Consider the following 15,292-nt stretch of genomic DNA (forward strand, 5'->3'; position numbering starts at 1 on the left):
GCTCGGCCGTGATTTGGCCTATAGGATGACGTAACACCGTATCGTGCACGTACGAGGGTGTACGCCTCATACTTAATCGTGTAAATAGTCGATGTACTTTTGTTTGTACTAACTGTTCTGTCAGTTTTAACTGAAGCGAAACGAAAGGGTTATCATGTGCTTGATTGAAACCTTAAAATTAAAACTTAAATCCACATTTTCTTAATACTCACTTGCCTAAGGGAATGAAAAATCAATTTGGAACAGGTATACCTAGTCTATATTGTCTAATGTGTTAGTGTTATTATTATTTAGCAACCTCTTATAAGTACTTTATCTTTGTCTATTTTTATAGTTTGATTTGGCCGTCGCTGATTCCTCTATCTAATGACTGAAAATGTATTGGCCGAGACAGGTTGGCCGGATCAAACCCATTACCCGTTCTGCTGACAAATGGGACCATTTGTCGCCAAGAAGGCGACGATTTCCTGTTATTTTCTCAGCATACACCAGTGACTGATTTCGGATTGCCCTCTTGCCGGGAAAAGTAATATTATATTACAGTTATAAAAGTCCTTGATTCTGATTCAATTGCAGTACCCGGTGAGATGATGAGTTTCAATGGGAGATCAGAGACCACGAGAAGAGTGACTAGAAATCCGCTAACACTGCCTTATGGCACGCAAGCTCCATGCGTGATCGTACACCCGCTTGAGTTAGTATAAAAATATCTAGAACCTAAATCAATGGCCGTTCACCAGACGTGGCACTTGTAACTTGTAAGTCTGTAATTATTTAAGACTCAGGGTCAGTCAGGATTTATTGGATCCCTTCCAAACCCCCAAGTGGACTTAAATGCCGTTAAATCCAGCTAACACTGCCGGATACCAACCGCTGGACGTGCTCGTAATTTAAATTGCGTTGACCTCAGATCAATATTTCCATTTTAGTTGAGCCGCTGAAGTTACTACGAAGTACCCAAATGAAGTACCTAGTATCGTGAATTATTATTTGTACTTTTGGACTAATTTATGTACCTACGATAAAATATATACTTCAAATATATACTTAGGTTCTTAAACAGGCTACATAGGATAGCTAAGTAAATTAGTACCTATAGAAATGTTTTACTATCCAGTCAGTTTTTTGGTAAACATAATTATTATATGTTTGTAATGATATATTTTATACATAAGATGGTTAACCAGTTTTGATAGAGACACACGGGAGAATGATAATAAAATAATGCATCGTTTAGAATAGGTACCATTTTGATGACCAAATGTAAGTTTAAATTGACCTCCAGATCGAAGCACGCTCAGTCGCTCAAGTCACATTCCTGTGTACTGTACACCTACAAACATGCATATTTCGGTAGGTACCCCGTAGTTCAATAGTCCCCAGTCTACCCTTTATGCGTTTACAGGAGGACAGGAGGAGGAAGAAATTAAAATAAGGTATTAAATAAATATGAGCAGGTGCAAATTACTGCTGGGATAATGGGAAATCTAGTTACTTATTTAATTAATCAAAACCTGAATAAATAAAAGTGGATACAATGGTTAAAACATTATTGCTTTCTTATAATAACAATTCATCATATAATAATAATCAAACGGTAATAAGCCCCAGTTGTTTCATAGCAGCGGCCTGTGACATTGCATTATAGGCAAACTGAGTCATTGCCCCTAAGCAATAGTCAATAGTCTGAATCTGGACAGCTGAAAACAAAATATAAATCGGTTTAATTACGATCAATAGGTACATGTTTGTTTTCCATGAAAAAGTAAAACAATGGTAAGTAAACTTGGAATCCCCTTAATTAAACTAGTACATTTTAAGTGATTTTGTTAGATCTTCCAGAAAGTCATACCTACTCGTAGTCATGGTTCAAAAATTAAACGGCATCCTTTTTTATTATATTTTATTTTCTGATGGGATTTACTTAAAAAAGGTTTATCAATTAAGGAGATTTTTTTTACTAAATTGTTTATAAAAATGTATACACTGTTCTGTCCCGGTGCTATTGTAATGTATACATACATTCCAATCTTAAGCTAAAATTAAATATATTTAATTATTTGGGGGACAACCTCACACAGATTAACATAGCCCCAACTAAGCAAAGCTTATAGGTACTTGTACTATTGCTACTAGGACTTATAACCGATTATATTAAGAATTATTTGGACTACAATAAAACATTTACGTCGATAAAAGCACGAATGATTGCGTAGCATTTCAATAAACAATGTTTTGAAATTAATCGTTTATGGGTATGTACTGTCATTTTATTTGACCAAATAGACACATCATTTCAGGCTTTTAATTCAATCGTCGGTAAAGGGGCCCACAGATTACCAGTTCAACGGACGATATCAGCCTGTCAGTTAAACGCAAAAGGTGACAGTCCCGAACAACTGGTAATGTCTGGGCCCCTTAACGTACTCAGTTGTAATGAACAAGACAGCAAGTCAGCATGGCAGTGGTTGACCAAAACATGGGTTCCCCGGTTCTTAACATTCTGGTCCCAGATCATGGCGCACACCGGTTCGTAGATGTCAGTGCAGTGTGTGGGACACGTGTGGTTGCAGAAGTTTCTGCTGCCCACTATAGTGTGGTCGATGAAACGTCTGCCGCCCGTTACCGCCACTGGCTTTTCTACACCACAAACGTAACCAGGAAGTCGCTTAACTGTAACTGTAAAAAGTCCACATCAAAGACAGAAATATTAATTTCAGCAATATTATCTACAATGAAATGAAATGCAAAATTGAATTAATGTGAAAGTAACTCTTTGTGTCTGTCTGTAACCTCTTCACGCATAATCCGCTGAACCGATTTAGATGAAATTTGGTAGTTTGAGGCCCCGGGAAAGACAGGATAGATTTTATCAATCGCAATAAGTATCTGTCGCGGGCAGAAGCTAGTCATGAATGAAGCTAGTCAGGAGATTCGGGTACCTAATCCCGAATAACATCTAAATGTCGTGTTGTTCCAAAAATCGACTCTGATACGATAGAAATATGGGAGATATTCAAACATTTTGCAAATAAGATTAATTACCCCACTACGGCAACGCAAAAGGAGGGTTATGATTTACTTTGTAAATAAGATTTACTTACTATTTACATTCAGTTTTAGTTTTAATTAAGGTCACGTTACCTTTGAGGTAATTATTCAGGATGCACCGTATTTTATTGAGATGGCAATCGTTGGTGTAGAGGCGGAGGTCGCGCGCCGCGCCGACGGCCACCAGCGCGCACACCGGCGCGAGCGTGCGCGAGCAGCGCGCCCTGCACTCGCGCGCCATCATGCACTCCACAGCTGGGTCGCGTTTTATAAAGCTACAAGCTACAGTTGAGTTCACAAACATCTTTACAAGTCAATGTTCCAAATATTTACACGCCTCTAAGAAACTGACAATTAGGTCGTGTATACTCGTAAATATATTTGGGATCGTTGGCTTGTATTTAACAAAGTTTGTGAATTCGTCCGTACAAATTCGCTGTTTGCCTCCCTGCCCATCAAATATGATTATATGAAAGTAAAGGCTTACCAACTACCTTAACAATAGAATAAATATGTATGAAAATGACTAGTTCAAAAGGACTCGAGAACAAAGACTCGAGAGCAAAACCAAGCAATCAAAAAATTATAAACTCTCGGGTTTGCACCTATAGAAAGTTTAAATAGCGTAAACAAACTACTACCTTACTTTTATTGCTCCGTATGTCACGTCACACTCATTAATATAATATTGTATTAACATTAATTTTGTTAAAATATCGGTTAAATATATTAATAAAAAATAACTCCTCAAAAACATTTAACCTAATGTCATATTTAATTTGCTTACCACTATTAAAATTTCTATCGGCCTGGATTTTTATGAATTCAGTAACTATTGCAATTATATTTTATTAAAACATATTTTGATACACACTACATAAAAGTAATACGCAATAGTAAAATCCTTTTCCAAAAGCACACATATTAACTATGTTCACAGAGCCTGAAGCAATTTAAATTAAATACGAGTATATGATTATATTATGTAGCGGTCTCGATTGTTTGCTGCAAATAAGAAATTTATGCGTATGAATTTTTAATTGAATTTTCATGGTCGACAATAAAATCCCAATTGTTGACTGTGCCTATGTTATTATATAACAAATTTAATTTCATGTGTTTACTTACTAACTCCAAATGAAACAAAAGCCGTTTTTTGATAGATTTGAATATTGAGCTTACTGAGAAATCTTTGATAACAGTTTTTATTTCCCGTTATTGAGCTGAAACATGTTACATATATTATGTACCTACTCGTATGTGAGTCCAAGCCCCATAGGAAAGTAGCGAATATAATGTGGAGTAGATGCTGGTCGCAAATGAACTCGTAGTGAGATTAGTTTGTCACCGTTGACATGTATCTGGCTTGCCTCATTCTACACTATTAGGCCTAATTTCTACTCTGAGTAGGAAAAGTATAAAAATAGTGATTACAATTTTTTTTCTCGAATTTATTTGTCCACATGGACCGTACCCTTCTTAAGGATGAAACGAACAGTATTTTCCACCATAAGATGTGAGCGAGGCGTATAAAAAGTTTTTAAAAACAATGTAACTAAAAAAACAAAAGGATGTAGGCATAAAAATATCGGAAACCGTTTATAAAGTCATCGAACAAAATAAATACTATGCCTTTAATAAACAATTTATGCCTTCATGGTTTAAGGTGGCACAGATTACCAGTTCGCCGGACTCGCAGCCTGTCAGTTGTTCGGAGCTGTCGAATTCTGCGTTTAACAGAACTGACAGGCTAATATCAGTGATATCGTAGTGCGAGCTGGTAATCAGTGGGCCTTTTTAGGCCGGAGTAAGGCTTGTATAGATTTTTATATCTCATTACTGTACTAGGAGCCGCGTAGGGAAACTGATGGGTGGCGATGGCTAAATACCGAACGGCGGCGTGTTTATACGGGTTATTGGAAAAGGGTTGCAGTACGAAAAAAGGAAAAACATGCCAGGCGTCCATTTAGAGAGACGACGTTTTTGACATTTTCTCTCACCAATGTTGTTGTTGCGAGGGGTTTAAGGCACGAGGATTAAACAATATTTGCTCCCGAGTGAAGATTTTGAACAGAGAAATACTAACTGCAAAAGGTGACCAGAGGGCTGGGTACTTCCTTGCCCAGCGAATTGGCATTGCCATTCAGCGCGGCAATGCCACCAGCCTTCTGGGCACCCTACCATCCGGCGCCGAGCTAGCTCCCATTTTTTATCTGTAAATATTTGTATATAGTTGTTAGAGTTTAGTTTTAGTTTTAATTTTAATGTTTAGTTTAATTATTTTGTTAATACTTTTATTTTTTTACAATTATATTAAAGTTACTGCAAAAATACAGATTAAATTCAAACGACAATCATTAAATATTTATCAAAACGTCACATAAAAATCAATTTCACCAGCCAATATGAGAACACAACTAATAATTTTCATCGGATTACTTTTCAAAACTTGGAAACTTATTATCACTATTTTGTTTCAGTTAGCAAATGATACACCAATATTACAACAACCTATTCAACTTTCTTGGAATTGGACATCAGTTTTGAGGCTGGAAGTTTGGAAATCTAAGTTGGTTTCAAAGGGAATTTGAAAGACGGGAGGGTAATTGATATCAATTAGGATTGCGCTGGCGGCTTGGCTGCGAGCTCTCACAATAGACTATCTCGCGCGCGAAATAGCCTCGGCGAACTCGCCTTTCACTCATCGAGATTGTCGTTCTGATAAATTGTCTTTGACGAACTTCATTAATTCTTCTCCAAACCTATTATGTCATGTAAATGGGAATTACGGTTCGATCTTAGTTAATTGGTTCTGACGACCATATTTGGAATCATAATTGCTCAAGATAGAGTGCACCTAAGTTAAAGTATAATGCCTTTATAACAGTACCTACGGAACGGCCAAGGTGCTCAAAAATATCTAAACAGGTAAACATAATGTTTTGATAATAAGCTTTATCTGGCGACTGTATATACCCAGATTCCTTATATGTATGGGTCATGCGAGGACAAAATAAGCCGTAGATGCGTATATGTTTGAACTTTCTTCTATTTAAGCGAATTAGGTATGTCAAATTGGCCTATTATATTACCAAGAATTTCTGTTTATTATGAGTTTGCTAAAAGATAAAGCTTTTTACCAAAACACCTGAGCCCGTGTGTAAGTAAGCGGGGCGGCGCGGCGACGAAATCGCACTGCTGAAAACTTAAACGGGGGAAAAGCAGCCGGTCGTCTTGAGTACAGAGAGGCTGTTAGGAAGTTTTAACGACCGTGGACTTAGCAAGTCTGAAAGAAACGCCTCACATAATCTTCCAGGCACTTTACTAATACCTACTCTTTATAATTTCATACAGTTATTTGTTTGCTTGACATTTTTAAACATCAGTTCTAGAGGAAAAAACGGATCACTCGTGTGTCCTTCCGACCTTCTGTCTGTCACTTCTCTTCTTGGATGCTATAATTTTATTTTATTTAACGATTTACTGTAGCTACGCTTATCGTCGGTTTAATTTTTTTATATTTTATTACGCATGCTGGCTAGTGTATTCCGTTAACTTTTTAAACTTTCAGCTCAGATTGGTTTGTGAAATTCAACTACAGTAGTAAGTAGTTAGGAATAGGTACCTATACTTAATAACTTGTAAAATACAAAATTTTATCAATAAATATCTGATTCTGAATTTTCAATTTCTCTTGCGGTTTTTCCACGTAGTTAATTAAATTACAGTTAAAACTTAAAACCATTGAAACGAAAAATCGGTGCATAAGTACACAATAATTGAGTTCGCATTTTCGGTGTTCATTTTATCGCAAAGTGATGTCTGAATACGCTTTATCAATGTTTCAATGGAACAGCAATATGTATGTATATGTGTAATAAATGGCATTAAAGATTGACACTTAATTTGTCAACTCGATCAGCACCAGCTCATTCTTTATTCAGAAAAACACTAGGTATAAGTTCACAGCTGCAGGATATCAGCCTTATCAAATGTCGATGGCGTTCCGAGGTATCAGCCAGGTCATCGATTAACCTAGGTGGAGACCTTTCTGCAGTGCGCTTTGGTCACTTCAGAAGACACCACTATAAGCTCGAATTGACCTAGTATTAAAACTGATTGGTTACTCTTAGCACGCGGCCTGCAAAGCCATCTGTATCGTTTAATAAATGAGAAGTGGTGGACTCTAGTGACGCGATTATTCATTGTTGGTTGTCAACTATCTGCGGACATTTCTGCAAATTCGCTACAAAGTTCCAAGACGTTTCAATCGGCTAATAAAGTCCATTAGTTTGGTTTATCCTTTAGGTACTTTATACCCACGGGAAATGAAAATGTTGTTGTCGGATATTTATACGTGTATGAATTATGTACAAAGTGCTACCCGATAATTGCTCTTGAGTATACAGTGGAGTATAAAGATGTATAGCAGTGTTTAACTAAGGCTCATAAACTCCCAAAAAATAAACTTAGGTATATTTATTGCAAAATCATAGATCCTGCACGACGGATCCCGACGTCGGTAGTTAAAATAATTAAAAATAACGGCTGGTAAAAGTAGGGTTTGCTCTTTCATTCAAGACGTAAAGTTTGGTTTTACAAGCTTTTATTTAACTTGCCCTGTTATGTAAGTTAGTAGGTACATACCTACTAACTTACATAACAGGGCACGCACGGCGTGCGTTTAACCCATACTAACGAACAAACCAACATTGGTTTGTTCGTTAGTATGGGCACAGATTATATAATAGTTCTTACGAACAGATACTTATCTCTCAAACAAAACGCAAATACCTACCGTTTTGATACCTACACAAAAATACAATGGAGTGACCTTCAACGCGCCGCTCCCCGCACCGCGCGCACCGGCACAACACTAGGGTTGCTGACGCTTAGAAATGATAAATAAATACCTACGTAAACAGCGGAGTAAAATAAAAGGAAAGCAAAATCTTAAATTATACCTAATATTCCGATTATGCTTTAGTGTTTGCGAAATAGTCATTTTAAGAGGTCATATGTCCCTGCAGTAACCGCAGTGTTTACGCCGTTTTATAAACCGCGCAATAATCCCAGCAAGAATTAGTTTTTCACCACACCAGCTCGGAAAGAATTACTTTGCACTTCAAAAACGAATAGCAAAGTTGCATTTTATCCACATGTGAGGCAAAGTAATCAAATGCAAATTTTGAGTTATTTTCTTATGTTTGCTGGTAGAATTGACTTAAATGATGATTTTGGATGATAAATATTTAATAACATTCATTTGGATTTGATTTGGTTTGTATTTGTTTGATATTTTACACTTAATATTTTCTTCGGGTTGGTGTGGTGAAAAATTTTGTGTTTCACTCGGGGGCAAATTTTGTTTAACCCTCGTGCTTTGAAACCCTCGCAACGCTCAAGATTCCATTTTTCGAACCACTCGCTACGCTCGTAGTTCAATTTTGGAATCTTTCGCTTGCTCGGGTATCAATATTAGCACGAGCGGTTAAACAACAACTTTGCCCCCTTGTAAAACAAATAACTATTAAAACTTCGTGTAATTTAAAATCAGATAGAGATTAATGTTACACAATAAAGAAAAATAATAGAAACCCCATGAATACAGGTAATTAATTATAAGTTAACCAGAGCAAAAATGAGTAGGCACTTTCCGGTGTAAAGTTAACTTACTGTCGTTAAAATAAACATTTACCAAAATAAACTAAAGATTTGCTACCTATTTCAAATAGATAGATATCTAAAACTATACTTATAATTAGCTTATAATTGCTCTGATAATTAGCTTAATATAATATATTATTATGTAAAACGTTCATAAGTGCTTGTTACTAGGCCTACATGAATAAAGTATTTTTGACTTTTACTTTGACTTTATACATTTGTCATACATAATAAACATTACATGTTTAATTAAAGAAATTCAATAGTAGGTAGGTACCTACTACGTACTCGTAGCTTGTAACTATCGTAAAAATTGACAGTGCGGCGCGCGGAGACGTGCGTACGTGAGCGCGTGTGGCAACCAACTGGCTTGCTTTTCTACCGTGAACGGGAGCAGATTCGTAGGTATTAATCCGAGCTCGCGCGGCGAGTTCCATAGGCCTGGTATGGGTTAAACGCATGCGTGCGTGCGACCGTGCGTGCGTCAACAGATCTATCAACCTGTTTCATGGCAGGCTAGATCGTCCATCAGCTTTAAATAATATTCTTTAATAATTAACTCAAGCATATTAGACTACTTATTATCTTGTACAGTCAGCAGCAGATGTTGCTAAGCTGGCTAGGTGTTCAAAATGATCTTTGTCTTTATTGTTAAGAGAATAAGAGAGTGTCAAGATAATTTTGAACACCTCGCCCGCTTAGCAAGTTCTGCTGCTGACTATACATGTTATTATTTATTATTATTATGAGCCCATATTGTCCCGCTGCTGGGCAAAGGCCTCCCTCTTATTCTTCCACATATCCCTATTAACATATACTATTAAAATAAAATCAAAAAGTAATAGGTATACACTGCATCATGAAGTAGTAGCTACATTGTTATTAATATTACAAAAGTGTTCGTTACAGTAGGCGTTATAAAATATCATAGAAGGTTTCTGTTGGGACCTTGTCAGTAACTTTCTTTTGACAAGTTTCCCAATACTTGCTTGGAGCGAGGGTTCAATCAAAAGTTTGCGAAGAAAATAAGTACAGTTACATAATTTAACGTAGAAATATTGTATCTAGTTCATTCGTCACCAAGTTTGCGGGTTAGCACTGGGCAGGGCCGCATATTGTATATGTACCTACGCACCACTCACACCACCACACTAAACAGGACACATTTTGGACAAGAGACGTCCGCACATTATTGCATATGCACCTACATACCTGCTCAAGTGCTCACACTACAAAGGACATACACAGCAAATGGGGATTTTATAACAATAACTAGGTGTGGAGATAAAATAATGTACTTACTTACCTACACGTAATGAAAATGATCAAAACCTGCCAGATACCCAACTAGAGTTAAGGATGACTCACGTCAGACCGGGCCGTGTCCGGGCCGGAGCTTCCGGGGCATCGTTTTTTATGGAAAGCGTCACGTGATCGCCTGTCATGTCATAGAAAAGTAAGCGCCGGAAGCTCCGGCCCGGTCTAACGTGAGTTATCCTTAAAGATTGTGACAGAATTGTCTTAAGGTACCCACGGGAGTTATCAAGTTAATAGATATATGTACTCGTAGTTTCGAAAGTTTTGCTTTATTTTTTATCTAGAAAAAACCTTACATTTCCACAAAAAGATTTTTCTCGATTATCCATCAATTCAATTACATATTTTACGACTAAAAGGCCATCTGCAAGACCAAAAGTTCCCAGCGAACTGTTATTTCTTCATTTCACCATAACTTTAAAGTCCCATTTAAAATTAAATGTTTGTACTTTTTAAAATGAAGTTTAACGTAGGTACACATACAAACGGAGCTAACGAATAAAAATAACCGCTGAAAAGTTACAATCAACAATATTACGTACTATTGTACATATATTTCGATACCTAATAATTACGGCTTAAATGGTTTTCAATGTAGGTACTGTGATTAGTTTGTTGACGTTTGTGGGCCCTTAACATTTACAAGAGGGCCTTTACTAAATAATCCGTAATTAAATTGTAAGTTCTCTGCAGATGACGTCAGACTAAAATATTAATTGCTTCCCGAGTCCTGAGCGCCGGTTCACTCTCCCAGATTACCATAACAATAATCACTTGTATAGTATTTGAGTACCTCTAGACGTTTCACTTGATCCTATTTCCCTGATTAACCAATCAGGAAACTAAATTGAAATTAGGATAATTTATGTTTGGTTAATTTTTTTACAACTTTACTTATTAGTCGTAGTGCTATTATGTAACAAAAAAAAGATAGAGAATAGTGATTAGGTGTTAGTAGGTGAAGTTTTTTATGTCTGATACTAAACAAAGTGATGGCAAGTTATCGTTAAGAGGTGAATGGTGGTTTAACCGATGGATATGTAGAGCCCTTGTGACAATGTTTTTATTTTGGTCATAGAGAAATAAGTAGGTAAGCTTACAGTGCTCACTCCATACATGGGTTTTCTTAATAAGTTGTATGGGCTATACTTATTAAGCTTAAATCTAATTACCTACATACAAATGACATCAAATATCTTATTTGTCAAACTCTGTTAAAACTAATTATAAATAAATGGGTTTTTATATTTGTATGGAGAGAGCATTTTAAACTTATTTCTCTATGCTTAGGTACGTCTAACATTTTTATTTTTCAAATATTTTTAATTTTTAATTATTTTTACGAAAATAACCTATACCTATAGTCTGTTCGGAAAGAGAAGAGTCGTGTAAAGTATTGGGCGCCATACATTCCACAACTCATCTCTTTCCGCACACTACTTAATTTGATAATATAAAAAAATAATCATTTATTCAGGTGAAATAAACCCTATTTTACAGACTTTTTCTTCTGCCAAACTGCAGGGCAGTTTGTTCCGTAAAAAATCTGTAAGTATACAGTGTGGAAAGATAAGTCGGGCCTTGAAGGGAAACTACCTTAAATCCTTAAGTTGGCTCATTTTACTTAAAGGAGACATTCCTTTATTTTTAAAAAGGAACAAAACTGCATTCAAAGATTTTCTAAAACTCGCTTGCCTCGCCCTCTCCCTCTGCCCGGGACTCGAACCGACTAAAAATTCCAAAAAATAAACACTTGCAATTTTATTCTACTAGTCGATACAGTTAATGTTAATGATAACATTTCTCCAAGAAACATTAGGTCTTACACTCGACTGTCGTATAAAATATCCATAAAATCGAATATTTAGTACTTAAGATTTTTTAGACAAGCCAAATTGAAAAAAAAAAGAAAAATATTTAAATGCAGTTTTGTTTCTTTTTAAAAATAAAGGAATGTCTCCTTTAAATAAAATTAGCCAGCTTAAGGATTTAAGGTAGTTTTATCTTTCCACACTGTATAAGCTCCAAAGTGGACGCTTGGCGTTGTGCATTGTGCGCGGCCGCGGACGTCGAGTCACGCGCCTGACATTAATAATTTGCAGTGTCCGCAGACGCATGCTGCGAGAATATTAAAGGCGTGTAACAATAAAGAAAATCTATAAACTAAGGGATGTTGAGGCAAAAAAACTATTTACGCTCATTCCCGCGGGTGCAAATAATAGCCTACTTACTATATTGCATGCGAATAAAGGTGGCAGTTAAAACAATAAGTATATTATAATTTAATACAAAAATTACTTTATTCGGTCGATAAATAATATCAAAATACCTACTATTAACATGGAAGTCGAAAGCAGACGGTTTATACAAATAAATAAGAACTTATTACTGGAGTGGAGTGGAGTAACGTAAACTTGGAAACGTTATATAGTCCGTTTTTTTAGCATTAGAAAGAACTTCGCAGAAGTAAGTTTGTGGTTCCAAATCCGGCACTTTTAGCGGTAATAATTTGAAGTCAATTATATGTATTGATCATGCTACATTAGATAATTCAATAATTATTAACAATTAAAGAGCCTGATAAAAACTGCACGCTTGCTTCTGTGGAATTCTTTCTAATGCTAAACGAACTATAGCATAGGTCGTATGTACCTATTTACAATAAAATATTGATTCTCACACAACAATACTAAAAATCATAGTTTCTGCATGCGTCTAGGCTGTATTATTGTCCGCCACGAAGAAGTTCGCTCGCCTCGAGAGAGGGCACTCGACAAACTTTTTTAATATTAAAGTTTTAAATAAAATGTGTTTGCGGCCGTTTTCCAAATCGCTTGGAATAAATCATTAAAACGAATGGATTGGCGACGTAACCTCGCTACACTTGCAAATTTAATAAAAAAGATCGCATGAAATCACGGGTGCAGTTTTAAGCATCAGTCATGGGTTATCATATAGGCATGCGTTACATGCGTATGTGTGTGCATTGTGTTCCCTTTATTTCCGAAACGGATTGACCTAGGAATTTAATTGCGGTTTTCGGTGCAGGCAGCTTAAATTCACTAAATGGCGCTGCTATGATGTGTGTTTATACTTTAAACTAAGTTAGAACGGTATAATTTCCTATTATATTTTGGAATCAGGAATATCCAATTCTGAGATTCAATGAAAAAGTGTGTAAGTAATTAAAAAAAAATCCATCAGCCTCATTAATAATAGACTGTGGAGTTTTCGTCTTACTAATATTTTTAAGGTAGTTATCTATATTTGACATCGTAAGCTAGAAAAATCAAGTGTTGCTGATAAATCTTGCTGGCAGTTAGTGTCCAAAATATTGAATTTTCAACGAAAAATATCGCCTAAATACGCAAATTAATGTTTGTTGGCACTAAATCGGTATTCGCAAAACCGCAATGGCGTAGTTTGTTGTAGTAATAATAGAAACACAGCATTTCCAATGTGTCCGTATTGTTAGCCAAGGGATGTAAGGCACTCATTTTTGCCGACTACTTAACTATTACCGACGTAAACGCAGTGAGAACGCCAATATTCTGAGGCTGAAATGATGCCTTTCACCCGAGTTAAGAACTCTCCTTATCATTTCGAATAACTATGAGGAAAGTAAAATACGAGTACTAATATGTAGGTATATGTATTTTTAAAACCATGACTAAGTATATTTTTGTAGCATTTTTTGATTTATTTATGAGATGAATGATGAATGAGGTGATGATGAGGAGTTAAATGTCAGAATGGAAATTGTACATGAAACAAATCTATTTAAAACCAAATTTCAATTGCTTATCTCTTTCTATAACCTATTTTTTAGAAAATTACTCAATTTACTTTAATAACTTTAGTATAAATGATTAAAAAACTTGGAAAGTAAAATGCTCTAGTGCAGGACAACAATGTCTTTCAGAGCATGAGAAATAAAAAGTAATAACCTTAATATGTTTGGTAATTCCATGAGCAGTTCCAATTATTTATTCCATTCGGTCCATTCCCAGAATGGCTCTGAATTAACTATGTTTCAACTATAGGAACCCGAATGCTAAAAGGATTAGAACATTTACGTTCTACGTAATACTTTTCAACCTCCGGGACCGGATGTGTCGGAATGTTGTAGAATATTCTGCAACGGAAATCCGAATGGATATCTAGATTCTGAATTCCCGATTTCTGTAAGTATTCGTGCGAAGAAGAAAGTACGGGAAGGGTTGTGTTTATTACAATCTTTTATTTAACTTGCAATATATGTAGGTAGGTATGTAAATAACTCACATCTCTGACGGTATCCACCGAAGGCTACTTAACTACTTATTGTCAGTAAGCCGCATCTGTGAGGAGCTAGAATACGGGGCCTTTAGCCGTGGCCATGGCGCTCATTTGATTAGGCTCGCTGCTCGCGTTGCTAGCTTTGGGTATGGTCTGACTGCCAGTGGAATTTGGACAATCTCCGATGTTTTCAAAACGCTGGTTTTGAAAACATAGGAGAGTTCACTACTGCGTGATTACTATTACGTATTCCGTTAAATTAAGTTTATTTTCGTTTAAGAAACACAATTTAGCAGGATTTAAATCTCACCGAAGGTTAAAGAATAGACAAGTATTATTCGAAATTGTTAACTGGACAAAATTATACTTATGGATTATTGGACGTATTGTAGGCACCTACCGGTTTCTAGGGCAGTTATTAACTTTTCAATTGCTGACTGATGCATAACTTACCTTCAGTCCTTCATCGTCGAACATTAACTATATTATGCCAATATCAGAAGCGGTTAGTATTCCCCGCTAAACGGCGTATGTGAGTCCACACGAATCAAAGCGCCAGCGCCAGCCGCGCCCCTGGGAAATGTAAAAGAGGAATGCTGTGAATCAGGCCCGCAGCTAACTCTTCCACATGGTATGTTACAATCACATTGTACCACCAATTGAACAAATGAACGGTCTGCAATGAGCAAGCGAAGTATTCCTATTCGGATATGTAGTTGTTGTCCTTTATTCAATATTTCGGGGATTTTGGAAACGGCTCCAACGATTACAGTGAAATTTGCTGTATGAGGGTTTTCGGGGGCGAAAAATCTAGCTATAAAAGTTTTTAGCTATTATAGGTTTTATCTCTGGGAAAAGGCGCCTTTTGAGTTTTTATGATTTCCGAGCAAAGTACGTGCCAGGTATGTACCTGCTGTTTATTTAAGAAACAAGTTCTGACCTTTTGATACAATTGTAATCAATAGTAGGTACTAATTTA

General features: G+C 36.2%; 1 protein-coding gene across 2 annotated transcripts; it reads right to left on the reverse strand.

The window, feature by feature from the left end:
* Positions 1–1,564: 1,564 nt before the first annotated feature.
* Positions 1,565–4,144, reverse strand: LOC134678600 (uncharacterized). Of its 2 annotated transcripts, none has more exons than XM_063537227.1 (4): positions 3,839–4,144; positions 3,145–3,306; positions 2,428–2,679; positions 1,565–1,700 (listed from the first exon to the last, which is right to left on the reverse strand). In XM_063537227.1, exons 2-4 carry the CDS (start codon positions 3,293–3,295, stop codon positions 1,591–1,593), a joined length of 513 nt encoding a protein of 170 aa, XP_063393297.1. In that variant the 5' UTR covers positions 3,296–3,306; positions 3,839–4,144; the 3' UTR covers positions 1,565–1,590. The 2 variants fall into 2 exon arrangements, with proteins under 2 accessions (XP_063393297.1, XP_063393296.1); XM_063537226.1 differs by having other exon boundaries at positions 3,926–4,143.
* Positions 4,145–15,292: the final 11,148 nt, after the last annotated feature.

This window comes from Cydia fagiglandana, chromosome Z (assembly GCF_963556715.1).
Source record: "Cydia fagiglandana chromosome Z, ilCydFagi1.1, whole genome shotgun sequence".
NCBI classification, from domain to species: domain Eukaryota; kingdom Metazoa; phylum Arthropoda; class Insecta; order Lepidoptera; family Tortricidae; genus Cydia; species Cydia fagiglandana.